Source organism: Balaenoptera borealis (assembly GCF_965194805.1).
Source record: "Balaenoptera borealis genome assembly, chromosome: 12".
NCBI classification, from domain to species: Eukaryota; Metazoa; Chordata; class Mammalia; order Artiodactyla; family Balaenopteridae; genus Balaenoptera; species Balaenoptera borealis.
Window position 1 is genome coordinate 58,934,115 of NC_138869.1, and position 19,692 is coordinate 58,953,806.

Consider the following 19,692-nt stretch of genomic DNA (forward strand, 5'->3'; position numbering starts at 1 on the left):
AATGAAGCCTTGACTGATAATCATAAAAGAGATAAGAGAACATTGTCATATTTAATGTAAGTACTTCTGTTTTTAATCTCTATCTAAATGACTGATCTTCATAGATTCCAAGACATAGTTTTGTTTTTTTTTTTAATTTTTATTTTATATTGGAGTATAGCTGATTAACAATGTTGTGTTAGTTTCAGGCAAACAGCAATCCAAGACATAGCTTTGTTTCACTTTTTAATATCCATGAAATCAGGGCTCACAGTATACTTGATGGCATTTGAGAGTTTGGCAAGTTTCTCCTCTTTTTTAGTGGTATTTAATATAACACTTTATCTTTAATTGATGATGTCTTAGAGTCAATGATGTAGTGTATATACTATTAATCTCCACCATAACATGGGTAAATAGGGTAAAAAAATATCAGATGCTGAGGTTGCATCCAGGGCGAGCCTGTGCAGCTAGACAGCTGAAAGTCCCAGGTATCTAGCTAATTGATCCGTATTCTGCCAGGTCCCAGCTATAGTTTGATGTTACCTTGAGGTCATAAGCTGCAGCTTAAATATTGATGGGGATGATTCTGCATCTTGTGACAGGTGGGTTGCCAAGACAGTGTCAACAACTCCAGAAATCCCCCAGGTTGTTGATGCCCCACTTAGCTGCCCTGATCCGTGGAGACTGGGTCAAGGGCATACAGGAGACATGGAGATCAACCATCAGCCTTTCTCCTTCTAATTGCTTGATGTAATCTTCCCAGCCTTCAGCCCCTCCTAATTCTCCCAATACTATCCCCTCCCCAAGAATATAAGTAAGTTCTCTCATTCTCCTCCTTGGGAATGGAGAGGAGACAGAGGACTAGAGCTTGTCATCAATCACATTTTATCCAAACTTACACTATTACAGGAATTTACAAGATTTACCTTTAGTGATCATAGGTTAGTAAATATTAGACCCAGCAGCTTTAAAATAAGAACACTTAACTAAGAAAGCATTCATGCTGAGTTACTAAGAATTCAAGTTCTTTTGCCAATGGGAAGATTTCTTTTGAGATTAGAAGGGTCATTCACCTTGAGTCTGCTTTCGAAATTGCAGGCAAAGCACATGAAATGAAAACACTACATCTGGTGGGCTGGCTAACACACTTAACTGCAAGTGCTGTTGTGTATCATAACAGCCAAGTGCTCTTTTCAAGATCACATATGTAAAGATTCTCCTTCAGTTCAAAGTTAAAAGGACTATTTGCAGAACCTGACCATGTTACTAGATACATCTTAACCTTTCCCCAAGGTCTCATTAAAGAAAAGAATTGGACAACTAACTGCCAAGACTATGATGTATCCAATGGAAACAGTAGCAAACTATGTAGATGATGTTTCTACTTTCATGGAATATGTTTGAAGATAACCTGAATCTACATGCAACTATTACTAAGATTTTCAGATAATTCTTTAGCTATACAATTTCATAGGAAACTGTGCTTCAGTTTCTCCTCAAAGTATTACTTCTAATGGCTCATTGGGGCAGGACTTCAATTCCGTATCTCTGAAACAGATTTTCTAATGTTCAGCATTGTAAAATAAAATTGTAGTCAATATGGCTCCCAAGCTAACAGAAATGATGAATTCCCGGGCCTGTTGTCAGGTTCTTCTCATATTTAATACGAAGGACATTGACTGGTGACTGATCAAGTAGTTTGGAAGCAGGATGCACTAGTCAGAAAAGATCCAACTGAAGGCCAGGGGGCCACGTGTTTGAGTTGTGCCTTGTTTTCCTCACTGCTAAGAATGTCTCAAACCATGTGCTTTACAGTAACATTGGTAACAACTACTGACAGCCAAATGCTTTCAAGAAACTCAACAAAATATTCTGTTGCTAGGGTTCCCTATGAATTGTGACTGGAGTGATAGCTTCTTCTCTCCAGATTTTATGGAGCCTGTTTGCTGTTACTTCCACAGACATCTACATGCCCTTCAGCATCAATATGTCCATATCAATGTGACCCAGTTTGGTTCCTAAAGAGCCAAAATGGCTTCTTCTCAGATGCAAAGAGGTGTGTAAATAAGAATGATATAAATGATAGTAGAAATAATTCAATGTATTAGGCTAATGACTTTTTCTTGCTAAGGAAGATACATGAATCTTTACATTGGGTCAAATGTTTAAGGATTTTATGAAATAATTCCAAGTCTACTAGTCACTCATGGACTCATTAAATTAATGAAAACAGGATCAGAGCTTTTTCCAAATTCCTTAGAAAGTTTTACACATATTGGTTGAGTAGAGTAAGAACTAATGTCTTTAAATCCATAAAGACTGACAATAGACTGTAACACAACTCTTCAAATTAAGACAGTTGGCTCATACAACAGTTACTTTTGATATCCATGCACATTATTTTTTACATCAGTGGGAGAGACATAAACTTAACCAAGAGACTGGATCCCATTCAATGGCAGTGATCATAAAACAAGATAAAATTGATTCGTGTTATTTGAAGTAATTCTATTCTATTAAGTCACCATGAACACTGAATTAGGGAATACTGAATCACTGCTCCTAGAGGAAATATATGGTTAGGTTCCTGCAAGAGTCTGGTCACAACATTTTCACCAACTGATCAATAGATAACCTTGTTTTATATCTATTTTTCTCTAAAGACACCATATTTAATATATATTGTTGATTCATTAACATTGAACTCAAAACCAACAGCGCTCTAAGTCATGCCTGAACAAAGCTTATCTTCACTTTTCCATATTTTTTCCGTAAGGCACATTATAGATTTCTTTCACATAGAAACACCAGACAACACTTCAGCACTACACTTGAGGGCCATTTTAAAGAGTGAAAAGCACGAACAAACAAAACCTGTAACCCTAAATAAACCAAAGAAAGGACATTAGTTGATAGTATAAGAACTGAAACAAGAAGGCAAAGCATCACGCGCTCAACCTCATCTGGGGGGTATGTGCTTGGTGACTCAAACTTTTTGCTGCTCTGCACATCTTCAAATGACCATAAAAACACCATGAGTATTGATCCTGGGTACCAAATAAATTTTAGCAAGTGGGATAAATTTACAAATCTGGTTCCCACAAATAATGAAGATCAACTGCATCTTTTTTCAAACTGATTATTTCGTGAGTCTGAGTCTTTCATTAAACAAAAGGAAATTTTATAAATTAATAGCACTATTTATAAGGATTCTAAAAATTCCTTACACAGAAGAATTTGGTAACCTCACCTTTGAATTAGATTAGGATGCAGAAGCTTAAAGATTATTTACATTAAGTACTATGAAGTCCATAGAATATGCAAGAAAATTCATTTGCTAATTCTTTGTTAAATCCAGAAAGTCACCAGTTGTGGCATCAGAATGCTTCTTCTGTCAAAGATAATAGTTTTGAAAGATACTGGAAAGTACTTGACCATGAGGAGTACTTTTCATAGCCACGGAGGTTGTATAAGCACTTTTGTAAACGTCATTATTTGCCAGAATAGGTAGGCTAATAATTCATCTTCTTTCCCTTTAAAAACACCAACCATGTAATTCATCGGTAGCTCAATCTTTTCCTTGGTATCTACAAGAGTTCATGTTTTTCTTTTACTTTTTTTTCTTTTTCTTTCATCTTCTCCATCCAAGTCCCCCTCTCCTTGCCAGCTCTTGGTTTTTCTGATTACATGACCTTCAAGGGAAAATTGGCTAGAAATTTGAAAATCACGTAATGTGCAGTGCCAAATAATGCTTGGAATGCAAATAACGATTGTGGATATGATCTTATAAAAACATTAACAAAACGTGGGTCAAAGTTTGTCATTCAGCTTGAAAGCTGTGGATTTGTGACTTAAACTCCAGTGTCTGACCCCGTTAGCCACTCAAGTAGAGTGCCTGGTAAATTACGATCAAAAGCAAACAATTTTGAGCATATCACAGACGTTGACACACATGATTCCTTAAAGTTCAGAAAGAATTATTATTCTCAGTTGGGCACATTAGAGGACTCAAGATTTATTAAATAACAACTGAAAGCTCAAGTTACTTCTCTTAACTTTATCCTGTCAGAGCCACTCAGCACCCATGAGCATGCATGCCTCTACGGGATGGGTGACAAAGCAGAGCTTTCCAACTTTCAGGAGAATTGGGGGTGTCGGGGGGTTTAAATGTAGACAAATCAGCTACCTACCCTGAAAAACAAACAATCAGTCAATCAAATGAACAGTTAATGGTTAGTAACATGACAAATGTGAGCCGATATTCGTGCGGCTGCTGTTTTTGTTGTTATTTTTGCTGTTATTTTGGCTTTGGCTTTCTTCAACTGTTGTGTAGGTACGAAGCCAGTAACAGTCAGTGATTTTATTTCTACAATCTAAATTGTATTCAATTCTACTTGTAATCTCCTACTTTGCCACTTTAGGTTCCAAGGGGGTAGGGAGTCTGTCTCTATGTTTCCATCATGTCTGTAGTATCCAGTCTTGGATACTTTGGCTTCAACTTCATGTCACCAGCTGCATTAGCCCCTAACAAAATTCAGCCTGTACTTTGAAACTTTGAAGTTGGGCACTGACTTCTCCCCTCCAGCTAGGAAAGTCCTAGATAACATATTCCTCCCGAAGAAGGCTGTTTCATCTACATTGAAAATCTGTTATTTAGTGTAGCCACTTTTATTATCTTATCTAGACCTTCTGGAGAACTTGCTGCAGCTTCTACATCAGCACTTGCTGCTTCACTTTGCACTTTGATGTTATGGAGATGGAGTCTTTCCTTAAACCTCCTTAAACCTCTGCTAGCTTCAGACTCTTCTTCTGCAGCTTCCTCACCTCTTTCACGGTTCCTAGAATTGAAGAGAGTTAGGGCCTGGCTATGGATCAGGCTTTGGCCTAAGGGAATGTTGCGGCTGGTTTGGTCTTCTATCCAGACCACTAAAACTGTCTCTGTGTCAGCAATAAGGCTATTCTGCTTTTTTATCATTCATGTGTTCACTGGAGTAGCGCTTTTAATTTCCTTCAAGAACTTTTCCTTTGCAGTGACTACTTGGCCAACTTTCAGCCTATCTGGGCTTTCAACATGCCTTCCTCACTAAGCTTAATTATTTCTAGCTTTTGATTTAAAATGAGGGACGTGGGACTCTTCCTTTCACTTGAACACTTAGAGACCATTAATTAGCCTAATTTAAGCATTGCCTCAGAAAACAGGGAGGCCCGAGAAGAGGGAGAGAGATGGGGGAATGGCCAGTGAGTGGCGCAGTCAGAACACACACACCATCTTATATGGACACAGTTCATGATGCCCCAAAACAATCACAATAATCACATCAAAGATCACTGATCACAGATCACCATAACAAATATAGTAATAATGAAAAATTTTGAAATAGTGCGAGAATTATGAAAATGTGACACAAAGACAGGAAGTACGGAAATGCTGCTGGAAAAATGGCACCAATAGACTTGCTCAATGCAGGGTTGCCACAAACATCAATTTGTAAAAGACACAACATCTGTCAAGTGCAGAAAAGGGAAGTGCAGTAAAATGAGGACTGCCTGAATGCAAGTCTAGTCATCTGCTACTCAGCCAGACATTAAAGTGATGGGCAAAAATGTAAAACAGTGCCTTTCTTCTAAAAAAAAAAAAAAAAAGTCTTTAATTTGAAAAATATAGTACTTTCCATAAAAAAGTACTATTTTTGTTAACAGGTGATGGGTTTATTTTTTTGATGAGCTAATAACTAATAATTTTTAAGAGTATAAAGGAAAACAAAGACCAAAGAATTTGAGGAAGGCTGCATTAAGAAATAAAATGGTAAGACTGTTAGAGCCCTTGGAAAGAGAGGGCTCACAGCCCCAATCCCTGGCCCTTCTGCTGATAGCTTTGGGTGTCACTTGAGAGATTAGTTAATAACTTTAAAATATTCCAGTGTTCTTCACTTCTACAAAAGTATGTCTGCCAGCATATACTTATATTTCAAAACCTGGCTTATTTACACTAATTTATGTGTATAACGTGTTCAGTAATAGCATTTCACCAAACTATGCTAGAAGAACGGTTATCAAAATGCCACCCAGAATAAAACAGCTTTACATAATTAAATTTTTAATTAGCCTATCAATTTTCATGTTTAAGGTACTTCAAAGTTGCTTGCAAGCCACTGGTTTTGTATCTGAAGCATTGCCTCAGAAATCTTTTTCACACTATCATTTTTCACCTGACTCAAGAGAGAGGACAAGTAAACATTAGCCTCATTCTGGGCTATGATCTCAGGTTGTGAAGCAGCAGAATCTAAATGATCATTTTTTATTTTATCTAAGGCAACGATGATTGAAAGGTTTACCATTATTTTATATAACAAAACAAACAAGCAAAAACAAACCACCCAAATGATCTCCTTATAAAGCTGGAATGCCAAAGGGCTACAAGGTAAATAAAACACAAAACCACCCACCAGAAATGGACTTCAAGGGAAGATGCATGTCTCAATCTGGGTGAGGGAAGGAAGCAAAATGTTCTCTCTAAGAAGATGACCCACAGTCCTTCTCTGGTTAGAGTTTCAATTGATAAGATCTATGCGGTCAAAGACCTAAAGCAGAGAATGTAGATAGTACCCCCAGGTGACTTAACAGGAGAAAATACAAACTGTCTTGCCATTGATTATAAGAGGAGAGTCCATTTCAGCAGTGTCAAAATGTGGAAAAACAACAACAACAAAAATGTGTGTCTTAGAAACAATGAAATACAGTAACTAGAACTGACTGGTTTATAAGAAATGATTAAATATTGCCTACATAGGATTAATTTGTATGATGTCATACCTTATACACCATACTAATATACATACTTTTATTTAGTCTAGCAAGTACTATGCAAGGGGAAATAGAAGAAAAAATATATGTAATAATGGGCAAAGTTATCCAATATTCTTGGTGTGTCTACTTCTAAGACCATAATCACATAATCACAGAGTAAAAATTAACATGCTCACCTCAAAACCAAGATATCTGATAAGTGTATTTTCAGTTCATGCCATTTCTTTTTCTGATGTCTTTCCTCTGAAATGTATCTGCATACTTGGAATATGTTTTTATTGGTCACAGATAAATTTATGATGGTCCCTTGATTTTCATATTCAACAAGAAAACCTATAGCTCTTAAAAAGCAACTTTTGAAAGCAAAGATTAAGAATATACTTTAAAACCTACATTTAAATTACAAGGTGCCTGGGTCCTAAATCTGACTCCACAATGCTTCCATGGCAATAGTACATGTGGTCTTTATCATGCTCTAAACCCAGAGCCCTGGATTCTGTATACAGTAGCAGGGTGGCCGCTCTTAAGTTTACATTTCTTTTATGTTTATTGGTTTGGTTTCTAAGAAATGTAGACTCAAGTGAGGTGTCTTGCTGCAATTGGTATCTATTCAGTGAATGTAATAATATAGGAACTGAAATTTCAGTCATCATTGCTAAGTTACCTAGTTAAATATTGAGGCTTTGGGGTTATGGTCTGTGATCCAGAAATCTCTAATCAGCGGGCATTTGACTCAAGAAAATTTTGAAAGATCAAATGAGTCTTTCTAGACCATGGATGACTGGCGTGGGACCATTGTGAAATCACCTTTCTTCTGGGGGCAGTGGGCTACCTGATGATCACAAACTGCCTACTAAAAACACACGGTCACACCCTACTCTCTTCTGTTCTGACTGCCTTTCTAAAATTGAAATATTGAAACTCTTGGGTTTTCATTATTAGCTTCAAGTGTTCAATGGTGATTCTCTTTTTCCTTAAGGTAATGAGTTATAGATTATACAGTACTTAAACATAGCTATCTACTTTACAAGGGGTTTTGAGATCTGCATGGAAATACTCAAAACAGACTACAGTCTTAGAAACTGAAAAATGGCTAAAGGTTTTGCTGAGAAAAAAATCCCACCCTCTTTTCTTTCCTTACAACTGTAATCTCAGTGTTGAAAGTACAAAATACTGCATCAAGTAGGATGCCTCTTAAATGATAAATGGATGAAGTAGATGCTTTGAATAGAAATACGAAATAAAGCTCTTCTGTTGAAATGATGGCCTTGGTACAAAATGGCATTTATTCAAGGCATTCAAACAACTCAATTCTATTTCACAAAGAATAAAAAGATCTCTTGGAAGCCCAGACACCTTTTCCTTGTCTTCTCACAACAAAAATAACCAACAGGAATCCATTCCCAAGTGGCACTGGAGCCATAAGCTTGCTTTTCTACTGTTTTGTGTTAGGAGAGTAAAGGGATAATTAACTGTTAAGTGCTTTTCTCCTTGTTGGGAAAAGCAAAACCTTGTGTGTGTCTGCTTTTCTTTCTCCTTGACCAACAGAAAAATGTCATATTTTATATTGATATTACATATATAAGACACATATCAACATGTTTATGAGCACATGGGCATTTCGTAACTACACATATATGTGCAAGTGGAACATCTCAACAGTAGAATGAAATAAGTCTAAATTTTTGTTTGTTTTTTTCAAACACAAACATTTAACTCTCACTACTGTTTTCACTGAAAATATTTTCTTAAGTAATCATACCCTCATTTTATAACTATGACACAATTATGGATCAATTCTTTGTGGCTAAGTCTTTCAGTGAGTATTATAGGGTTCAAGTTTGGTTAAAGACAGAAGACTTACTGTAGTGCAGAACTGAGGTCGATTTGGAAGTCCTATACTCCTCCTGAACTAATTTTATTCTGATTAAATCAATATAGGCCTGCTCATCTGCCATCTGGTTTTCTACAGGACCTGGTTCTCTCACAGCCCCGTGTGTCTGTCTTGCCACCCTCCTGAGGGATGTCTGCGGCCACATTTCTGAGCACAGGTCAGTCAGGACTCACCTCTCCTTCCCTGGGCCAAGGCCTTCCATTCTGGGTGTATTTACTTTGATTCTGTCGCTTCTTTTGTCCTCCATCAGCGAATTTGCACAGTAAAGGCTCACTAGGGGCTGGGAAGATAAGAAACCAATTTTACATTAGCAAATCCCCTTTAAAAATAAGTGATTATGTGAGTCACAGTCGTGCTTTGTAATGCATATCTTTTGAAGTCCTCTTGCTTCTGGAGAGACATTTGGCCCCCTTTTAGTTTCAACTCTGTTGGCGGCTGTTCTAACTAACTGGGCTTCAAAAAAGTACTGGCAGACCATAAAAGAATATAACAAATATTGTTGAAAAAATAATCAGTTGAAGCAGAATGTGAACTTGCCTTAGAAGTAAAGAGACAAGAATCAACCCCTTCCGATTATGTTGGTGTTAAAAACAAGACAACAAGCCCTAAATGGAGTCACTTATGCTAAGCCCCATGTCACCAAACAGAGACTTATAGTTTCAGCCTCTCTGAGAAATGGAATCTGAAACCAGTCCATCAGGAAACCCTTGGTCAGCACTAGAGAGGTAGGTAACCTGCCTGACAGACCCCTGCATCCTCTAAAGGAAAGGGACCTTGTCACAACCAATCCACTTTTTGCTAGTATGCCTTTCTTGTCCCACTCTTTTCTGCCTATAAAAGTCTTTTATTTTGTACAGCTCCTGGGAGCTCCATTCTCTCTGCTGGCTGGGATGTTGCCCAATTCATGATCTCCCACATGTGGTCCTAATTCTTTACCCTTCCCTGTATGCTTGTCTTTTGCCATGAATGACTGCTGACTGAGGGGCTCAGTTTTTCTGAGTGCCTGCCATGTATATAGGAAGTATACATGTTATTAAACTCCTGTTTGTTTTTCTCTTGTTAATCTGTCATTTATTACAGGGGGTGCCTCAGTCAAGACTTAGAAGAGTAGAGAGAAAATTATTTTTCCTCTCCTACTATACATATGTGTATGTGTGTGTATGTGTATATATACATTTAAAAGTCTTTTTTTTTGTGAAACCTTGGAAGCTATAGAATTGGGGAGCAGCCCTGGCAGGAAAAGAAAAGACTGAATGAACGATTAAACTTAAGATTTCTTTTATCCACTAGCATAAAAAATTGTGCAGAAGCATCCTTGAAACAAATATTACCAGATAACAATAGTCTAGCTTGCCAAGGATCAAATATAGATAGACTAGGAGATTCTGGATTTTAAACCTATCTTGAAGTTTACCATTATTGAAAAGAGAACTTTCAAAAAATTGTTTTTAACACTAGGGGAAATTTAAAAAGTCATGGGGTGAGACTTTCTTAGCTTTCAACTGAGATATCTTTGCAAATTGTGTTTTACAGTGTCTTAGAGGCTTCAAATCTTAGCCACCCTGATATTCAAGGATCTTCATAAACTGTTAGGCTATGGATGTTGACAATGACCTATGTGTATTTATTGACATTGCTAAGTTGAAACATCTCCTGTTACTTTCTTAATTTGAAGATGATTATGATGGGAAAGAAGATAGGGCCACAATGTTTCGCTAAATGAATTAAAAAATAAAACCCCAGAAACAAATGCTCAAATGTGCCATTAAAATAAGATGGAATATCCATAATATTACCCTTGAATTGCAGGCATGTCATTCTGATTGTTAGTTTCCCAAGGGACTATTTTATTCAGAGTGGAAGAGAAAACATTAGTAAATTATATTAATTAGATTTATATAATCTTCTAGTCCTCATGTAATTTCTAAACACCTGCAAGATAAAATCTCAACTCCTCAATTAGAAGATAAGAATTTGTGCCCTTAATCTTACCTTTCATCTGTCTCCTCCTCTCCCCCAGTGGTTTACAGTGCCCTCACCTCTAAATGCCTTTCCTCCTGCCTGATATTTCCTTTTGCATCTCCCTCCTACCTTGCCCCCTGGACCCATACCCTCCATCTGGCAAACTACTAATCAACCTTCAGAATGTAGCTCAAACGTCACATTCTTCTGGAAGCTGTCTCTTACTACCCCATGTCACTTCAGAGTGAAATTCCCTAATGCTTACTTGGCAGATTTTTTTCACAGGTTCAATGATGTTTTGAAACCGAGAAGGACCCTGTGGGGCCCTCCTGGGTACAAATCCTTTCCGTGTCCCCCATTTCTTCTTTGTAGGAAATAGGCTTCATTCAGCCTCCTTGACCTTCCCTGAGTTCCAAAGGGTAGATTCAAAGAGTTGCTAATCAGGGAGAGGAGAGAATGCAGGAACAAAGGAGGAACAGGCAAGAACCACTAGTGCAGCCGCCCTGGGGCAGGGTCCTGGTTCCTCCTCAAGGAATATACAGAACAATATACTCTGAGTTCTTCTGCAGGAACTAAGGCCCCCACCCAGGTGGAGGATGGTAACTTCAGGCCAAGCACAAAATTCCTGGATACCACCCTGTTACCTCACCACCAACCAATCAGAAGAAGGTCTATACACAGCTGAAGATAACAAAGACTCTGAACCCCTCCCCAAATGATTCTTCCTCTAAAAACTTTCATGGTTGAGCAGAAACTTGGGAGTTGGTTCTTGGACACGAGTCCACCTTCTCTCCAGGTTACTGGTCTCCTGAATAAAGCAATCTTTTCTTTTCAACCAACACTTGTCTCTTGAGTATTGGCTTTTGAGTGGTGAACAGCGGAAGCTGATTTTGGTAACACTTTCTGTTTGTGTTAAGTCTTCTAACAGTAATAAGTAATTTCCAGGCTTGAAGGTGGAAAGTGATTATAGCAGAGTTCTGGGTGAAGTTTGTGTGTGTGTGTGTGAAAATTGTTAACAGCATTTTGCACATAGATATACAAAATACTTGACAGTGTTGCTATTCAAAGTGTGGCCCAAGCACCAGCAGCAGTGGTATCAGCACATGGGAGCCTGTTAGAAATGCAGAGTCGAGGGCTCTTTCCCAGATATACTAAATTAAAATCTGTATTTGCACCAGATCCCAAGGTGATTCCTGTACGCACTGAAGTTTGAGAAGCACTGATGTGATTATGACTGAATCCTTAAGGAAGGAGGAATATACCTTAGATGTGAAACATGAATCCTCTGAATAATGAGACGATTTCAGTAGCACAGAAATATTATATTGTCTACAATTTCCTTATTGCAGTATTATGATGCCAATTGATTTTGTTTAGTCTCTTTTAACAGTAGTTGAAATAGAGGCTAAATGAAGAAAAGGCCTTTGTGGAAGTGAGATGCAGTTATAAGCCACAGATTGTAATGTGCTAGAAGACATTATGGTCTCTCATGTAAATGGGGAATATTTAAAATATAATTATAACAATGCATGGCAATAAAGTTGCATGGTAATTATGAAGAAGTAATTACAATTTGCTTGCTTAGTGGAGTATTTCTAGTCTTCCAAAGTCTGCATTAAACATAAAACATCGAATGCATAAACTGATAAAATAATCTAATGGTTTACAGGATTTGATATTTTAAGCAAATGAACAGACGACAAGTATTTTGCTTAGCAAAATTAATGTAAAACACTATATATTGATTTTTATTTAAACCTAACACAACTTCGGTTTTATGATTCATTAAAAATGTTTCTAACATCGTATCTTGTAAGTAGATATTGACATACATTTCAGCTAATATGTATTAATAGCAGAATTCCTGCTGTCCCTTAGAGAAGTTGAACAATTTTTAATTTTTAGCGTTCAGTTTATTTAAATTCGTCTAGTATTTATATTGGATTTGTGGTGATGCTTTTTTAAAAATATCTCTTTATTATCATAACTTACAAGTCTGATGTTTTAAATATTAAATTTAAAAATTTCTCACCTCAGATAGATTATAAATCTTACTTCAGAAAAAAAAAGTAGAGTGGGAGGAGCTGGTAGAGGGAGTAAGCTAATGACAACAGAAGCAGTTTACTGGGGGGCGAGCTTAAAAAATCTTTGTGTTAGAGTAGAGGGATGAGATGAAAACAAAATAAAAAAAAATTTCAAGAACTAAGATAAAATATGATAAAATTTTAATCTAGAAACTATCTTTTTTTTTCAGGTATGGATATGAATTCGTTTTTAATTAAACTATCCCTGTGATATTCAGGGTGATTTGTACATTAAAAAGCTGTTCCTACTAATGAATTCAAAAACGATAGTAATAAAAGGCTGTTAAACTTAGAAACACTTTTAACACATTCATTCATTAAAAAAAGAAAACTGAAAGCTATTCAGTATACGTGTATGTTTCACTACCCTGGACTCTGTACCTGACAGAGTGGTCAGTCTAGAGGCAAAAAGACAAGTAAAAGGAATACTCAAATGGATGGCAATGGCTGTCATAATAGAAATATGGATCGGTATTTGGGGAACAGAGAATGGATGTCTGCCTCTAGCATGATAGCCATAGAACATCCTCTAGCTTAGAAATCACCCCCAATACCACAGACTTTGGAAACGTCACCGTTCATGTGCATGGTTCTCTCCGTGCCAAGTGCCAGATCACGACCTGAGCACAGGAAGGACTAATACCAAGTCTGGCTAAAAGCAGGCTTCTATCAAATGTTCGCTAAATGAAAATATTAATAAATGAGATGGATACAATGACAGGATGTAGTTGAAACACTTTTAGAATTCCAGATGAAAACTGCCAGCACTAGAACTGAGAACAAAGAACAAAGAGCCTGGCTCAGCCCCCAGCCCTAGGTCCTTAGCCACTGCTGTCACCAACAGGGCACCGTCAGGGGAATTTGGGATGAAAAACAGGATGCGGCACTCTGTGCTTTGGACAAACAGGCCCCTTAGACAGTTAGATGTAGAGGTCAGGGAGAATTTTAATGAGCCCCGATTCTTGCTTCTTCCCATTGATAGAAAAGCACTAACATCATTAACTTAAGATATTTGTTCTTTGTGACTAGCAGTAATTTTTTATCAAGGTGTATGCTTGACTGCACATATTCCCAACCAAAAATCATATGTAAGCTAGTTTCTCCACTACCTTTTTTGGAATAATTCCCTCAGAGCTTCTGAGAGGCTGTCTCCCAGGCCACAGTCCTCAGTAAGGTCCCTGAATAAAACTTTAACAACTCCTATGTTGTGTGTTTTTCTTTAAGTTGACACAACAATGTATTTGGACTTTCAGCCCTTACTATAATTCTCCATAGTCCTTAAGCTTCCTGCTGTCTTCTACCTGATCAGGATCCCTAATTCCTTCATATGCAGACAGAAGTAGCCTGTACCGACATGGGATAAATAATAATGATGTACAAATTATGGATATAAGTCTGGTTCTAACTCTATGTTAGAACCCATGTCCTTATTTTTTTAGTACTACCTTTAAAATACTTGCAGTTAGATGCAGAAAACAAACTTATGGTTACCAAGGGGGGAAGGGGGGACAGGGGCAAATTGAGAGATTGGGGTTGACATATACCCACTACTATATATAAAATAGACAACTAATAAGGACCTACTGTCTAGCACAGGGAACTCTACTCAATACTCTGTTATGACCTGTATGGGAAAAGAATCTAAAAAAGAGTGGATATATGTATATGTATAACTGATTCACTTTGCTGTATAGCAGAAACTAATACAACACTGTAAATCAACTATACTCCAATAAAAAATAATTAAAAAATAAATAAAGTGCTTTGCAGTAGAAAAATAAAATAAAATAAAATACTTGCTGTTATATCCAGGAAAGTTTGCAGATGAATTCCTCTGATTTGTATGCAAATGAGTTGCTATTTTCTCTCCCACATATGCTTTATAATGACAAAGTTCACATGCATATATGTATGTGTATATCTATAGCTACATATCTTCCTAGATGTAGAGACAGCAAGTCCCAAATCTAGACCACAACTGACATGACACACATTACTTGAAGGTTACAACGCTGAATTATTATATTTTGGAGTTAGAAAGCCTTTTGCATATGGCAAAGTGGGCTATTTGGTTCCATTTCCTTTCAACTTCTACGGCCTGTTTACCATTTAACTATGTTTTGTATACTAAATGAGGTATAGTTATTTGGACAGTTCTTAGTTGTACTAAACTTCCATCCTGGAAGGCCTATAGTCCATGTCTGTCATTTGATCTTAAAATGTATTTAATTTAAACTCTTTATTTTGCCGATAAGGAAAATAAAAGTTCCATGAATTGCCAGCTAAATTGTGGTAGCTGATAGAAACATCATACCCAGAACCGTGTATTCTGGATTTCTAATCAAACACTCTCTCCAACTGCTTACCTTCCACCTTCCCCATCAGAGGTAAAAAGAAATGAGTTTTAGGCAGTTCTTGTGCTTGAGCCATAACTTTGGGATGGAGCAAAAAGACTGAATATTCACTAAGATATGATTACTGTGGTTCTCTGAGCACAGGTTGGAATTAGAAGTGAAAACCAAGCATTCAATGAGGTCTGCTAAGATGATTTGTACTGCCATTCTAATAACAGTTTATTTTAACAGAATAAACAAATTACATGGGTAATATTTACAAATGTCAGACACATGTGTACTCCTATCATTTAGGCCAAAGAAATGTAAAATGGTGGAAACAAAAAGTTAATAACACTTAAAGAAAGTGTAATTTGCATGTACACTCCCAATTTTATCTTTCTGAAATGGATTAGTGCTTCTATTTAGTTGCAAACAAAATTCTCTACTATGGGAAGCAGGCTGACAGAAAAAGAAAATGCTCCAGAGTGACAACAAAAGCGGAACAGCTGTTTGCCTAAAAAAAAAGAGAGAAAAAAACATAGTATGTTTTTTTTTTTTTGATAAATCATATTATGGCTAAGTAATTATTTCAAGCTCACCTCTCTGTTTCAAGTATTAAAACAAACAGACTGGTGGTTGCCAATGGGGAGAGAGTTGGGGGAGGGATGGAGTGGGAGGCTGGGGTTAGCAGATGTAACCTTTTATATATAGAATGGATAAACAACAAGGTCCTAGTGTATAGCACAGGGAACTATATTCAATATCCTGTGATAAACCATCATGGAAAAGAATATGGAAAAAAAACATATATATATGCATAACCGAATCACTTTGCTGTACAGCAGAAATCAACACAACATTGTAAATCAACTGTACTTCAATTAAAAATTTTTTAAAAATATAAAAAAAGGAAACAAACAAGCAAGGCACCATCTCTTTCTTATTTGTAACAATTCTCTGATAATTCTTTTCATATAGAAAAATTTATTCTTAGAAGAAAAACCAAACCTTGTTTAGGGGAATAACATAAGAGAGAAAGTTAATGATTCAAGTAGATGAGACACAATGTACATGTTGGAGGTACGACTTTTTCCTTATGACTGAAACCTCATCTGTGCTGAGTGAAGACACCAAGAAAGTGCACAAAGCACAGGTACTTCCAAGAAGCACCAACTGACTAATCTACAACTGGCTGACTTACCTGTCCAGCAACAGATTGGGGAAGCTTGTGTAGCTGGAAGGCAAAACATCAAAGGAAAATGTTTCTAAGATAAAGAGTCTTTAAAACAAGGAGAATCTTATTTACTGACCAAGATGGACCATATCTGGTCTTGTCTTCCTCTTCCCCTCCCTCATATTTCCATGGTGCTGTACTTGCCCCTGATAGACCTCTTTGCATACTATATGTAATCTTTATAGATTACTACACACTCTATGTAACATGGCACTTTTTATAAGAAAGAGGCACAAAGAAGAAAAAATACACAGCAATAATCTTATAGTACAGATATCCCTTTGATATTAAAAATCAATAAACACATAAACAAAAGAAGGACATTCTTGGTAGTAAATTCAAATTATACAAAGGTTAAAAACAAAAAGTATAAGACCCCTTCTCAACTCCCCCCATCCTCTTTCTTATAACTCCTTCCAGGAAAATGCATAAATATATACCTACTAATCCATCTTCCAGTTATCTGGTTCTTTTTTTTTTTTTAATTCCAAAGGGAACACTCAGAATGTGGGTTTTATTGTTTGTTTAATAATATATGAAGAGTCAGCACATATCATCCTTTTGAAATGCTGCTCAGTATTGTAGCATAATTATCACGTACCATAATTTATCAATGTCCATCAATAGGGGACCAGCTAAATCTCATTAAATTTCCATAACGCGTGTCCATGTTCTTCTCCACTATTAGGAGAATTTGATTTGATTGGAGTCGGGAGCTGGGTCATATTCACCTTTGCCCAGCATCCACCCCAGTGGCCTAGCAAATTGTCTGAGAGAAGCACACAATTCATTATCTGCTGATCAAATTATTAAATACATGCAGACAGATAGACAAGAAAACTTCTTAAGATTCCTTACATTAATGAAATTCTAAAGGATTTAAGAGTGAGAGCACAACCTTTTCCTCTTTTAAGAGAGAACAGAGTCCCATAATTTCCATATTTAAATATAACTAGCCAGCCTGCTTGAAAAATCAAAAAACAAGAGAGAATTTAAAGTCCTAGTCCCAGGTATAACTCTAATTTCACACGGAGCTCATGTTACCTGCCCTAAAAACAAACGGAGAGGGAACCAGAGTGAGGAATCTTATAATGAAAAACATCAGGATTTTTCCCAGTATCCACTTACAATCCTCCACCAAGGAAGCAAACACATATGCACCCCCAAACTGAACCCAAACTCAGGTCAAAAAAACATAGGTCAGTTTCCTGTATGCTATTTCTAAGCATATATTACCTGGGCTAGAGACTGAAAGAATTCCCAAAATGCAGTGAACTGAGTTAGTAGAAATAAATATATTCCAGTTTCAAAGGGAAAGTTGTATATAACTGGGTAGGTATCTGTTTACAGGGCTCCAGGCATCAGCTGGGAGGAGAACATCCCTTCTGTGGATGAAGGATTTACGGGGGCAATGGCTTGGGACGGAGCTTTTTTTAACTCAAGATTCAAGGAACTAAAATTGTGACAATTTGAAGAGTGCTTTCATGGAGCCTGAATCACTTACTAATCGATACTAAGTAAATTTAACCGAGACACTAGAAACTGTGTTCTTCAAAGATGTGTTAAAGACCATATGTGCCATAAACGTCTATAGATAAATCTAAGGAGTCATACAAGGAATCAGTCCTCGCTATGGAGGAGTTGAGTGTAAAAACAATGCATACGAATGGCTCTAAAATAGAATACCCGTTTGTTCTTGCTACAGAAGCAGAGGGATAAAACAGTTTAGGGCTAGACCACCCCAGAGGAAGATTGAGTAACTATCCTAAATTCATTTTTCTTAGATAGGTATCAATTCTTCCATTGGGACTGGACATTAAAGGTATTTTATATGGATTTCTATTGCCTATAGATCTTCCTATAATGCAAACTTTTTCATGTTTATCTTCCATATGTCCACGTATAGGATAAAGTCCAAACTCCTTAGCACAAAATGCTATCCAAAATCATGACCTAAATATACACATCTCTATTTCCACTTACAGGACTACTCAGAAAGGGTTGAGACCTTTCACACCTTCCTAGATTTGCTTATACTGATCCTTCTGTCCTGACTGGCTTCCCATTTTTCCCACTTAATCATTTTCATAGAATCTTTCCTGACCTCTTTTTCCACGCCCCCCGCCCCAAGTTCCCATAGAGAGACCTTACCATTAATTAATGTTTTAATACATTCATTCAATTCATTCATCCAACCTTTCCTGAAATACTTTCAAAATTAATTTGAAACATAAGTGCTATCTACCAGATATTGTGCTATCCATGAAAGATTTAAACAGGGAATAAAATGGACACATTTATTCCCACACAGTTCTAGCCCTTAAAGAATTTTCTTTCTGATAGCAAAATAGACATTAAACAAGTGATAAAAAAATCGCAAGTCGATTCCAATCTCTTCCTGTGTGCATCTACCATATAGACATCTAATTTGGCATGTGTAAAACACTGCTGCTCGCTCAGGTTTATATGTCTTTCTCTACCAAATCAAAAACCTCTTGAGGGTAGGCTCCCTGCATTATTCATCTTTGTTTTCCCCAAGCATAATGTAGCTTCTGGAACATAGTCGATTACACACACACACAATTTTAGTAAGCATGCCTATTTTTCATTTTTAGGGCAGAAGACACCCAGAAAACTGTCCCATGGCTTGACAACAGAAAGCACGGAGGATCATTCCTTCTGCATCCACTCAGCTGAATAAGCCAAGACTGTTCTTCAGTCTGGTTGGGCAGTGGATATATCTGTCAAGTTTTTAAAATATTTTTGCCTGAAGAGAGTCTCTAAATTTCTTAATAATACATTTGGTGTTTAATAAGCCTGCAAGGAAGGCTTTTTTATCTAAAGTAGGCATGGAAACCTTTTCCTGGTTTCCTAAAGATTATTGCAAATTTGGCTACTGTAAGCAACTGTGGTTTGATAATATGGTCTTTTTTAACTTAAAAATAATCATAATCAAAGAAGTAAACACTTTGTATCGAACACAGCATGTATTTCCTGGACATGGTGATAAGATAGAAAACCTGTAGCAGCAGTCACCAACCAGGGATATATAAAAGCTTTCCCGAAAGGAAAAAGCAATTGACACAGTTCTCACAAACTGAGGATAGTTGAAGGTATGATGTGTATGGTCATTTTGCTGATCATGAATTTTATTTTCACATCTCAGTTTTACCATTTATTCATTATAAAACCTTGGATGAGCTGCTTACGATTTCTGGAACTTACTTTTAAATTGTGGCTGCTCCCTGACTCATGGGATCACGTGACTTTACCTTCAGCACTTAACCCTAAATCTGGTATATAGTACCTCAGAGTAAATATTAGTTGAACGAATGAAAGATTGGGAGTAAATGTGTGACAATTACATAAGACAAGCAGAGAAATAGCTTTTTA

General features: G+C 36.9%; 1 protein-coding gene across 11 annotated transcripts in view; it reads right to left on the reverse strand.

Annotated features, from left to right (window-relative positions):
* RBMS3 (RNA binding motif single stranded interacting protein 3) overlaps positions 1-19,692 on the reverse strand; it is a gene marked incomplete at its 3' end in the record, with an annotated part of 720,886 nt that overhangs the window by 128,376 nt on the left and 572,818 nt on the right. For all 11 annotated transcript variants that reach the window (XM_082348670.1, XM_082348666.1, XM_082348665.1 and 8 more), the window contains exon 7: positions 8,857-8,963. In XM_082348670.1, coding sequence (XP_082204796.1) covers positions 8,857-8,963 — 107 coding nt within the window. The remainder of the gene's footprint in view (positions 1-8,856; positions 8,964-19,692) is intronic.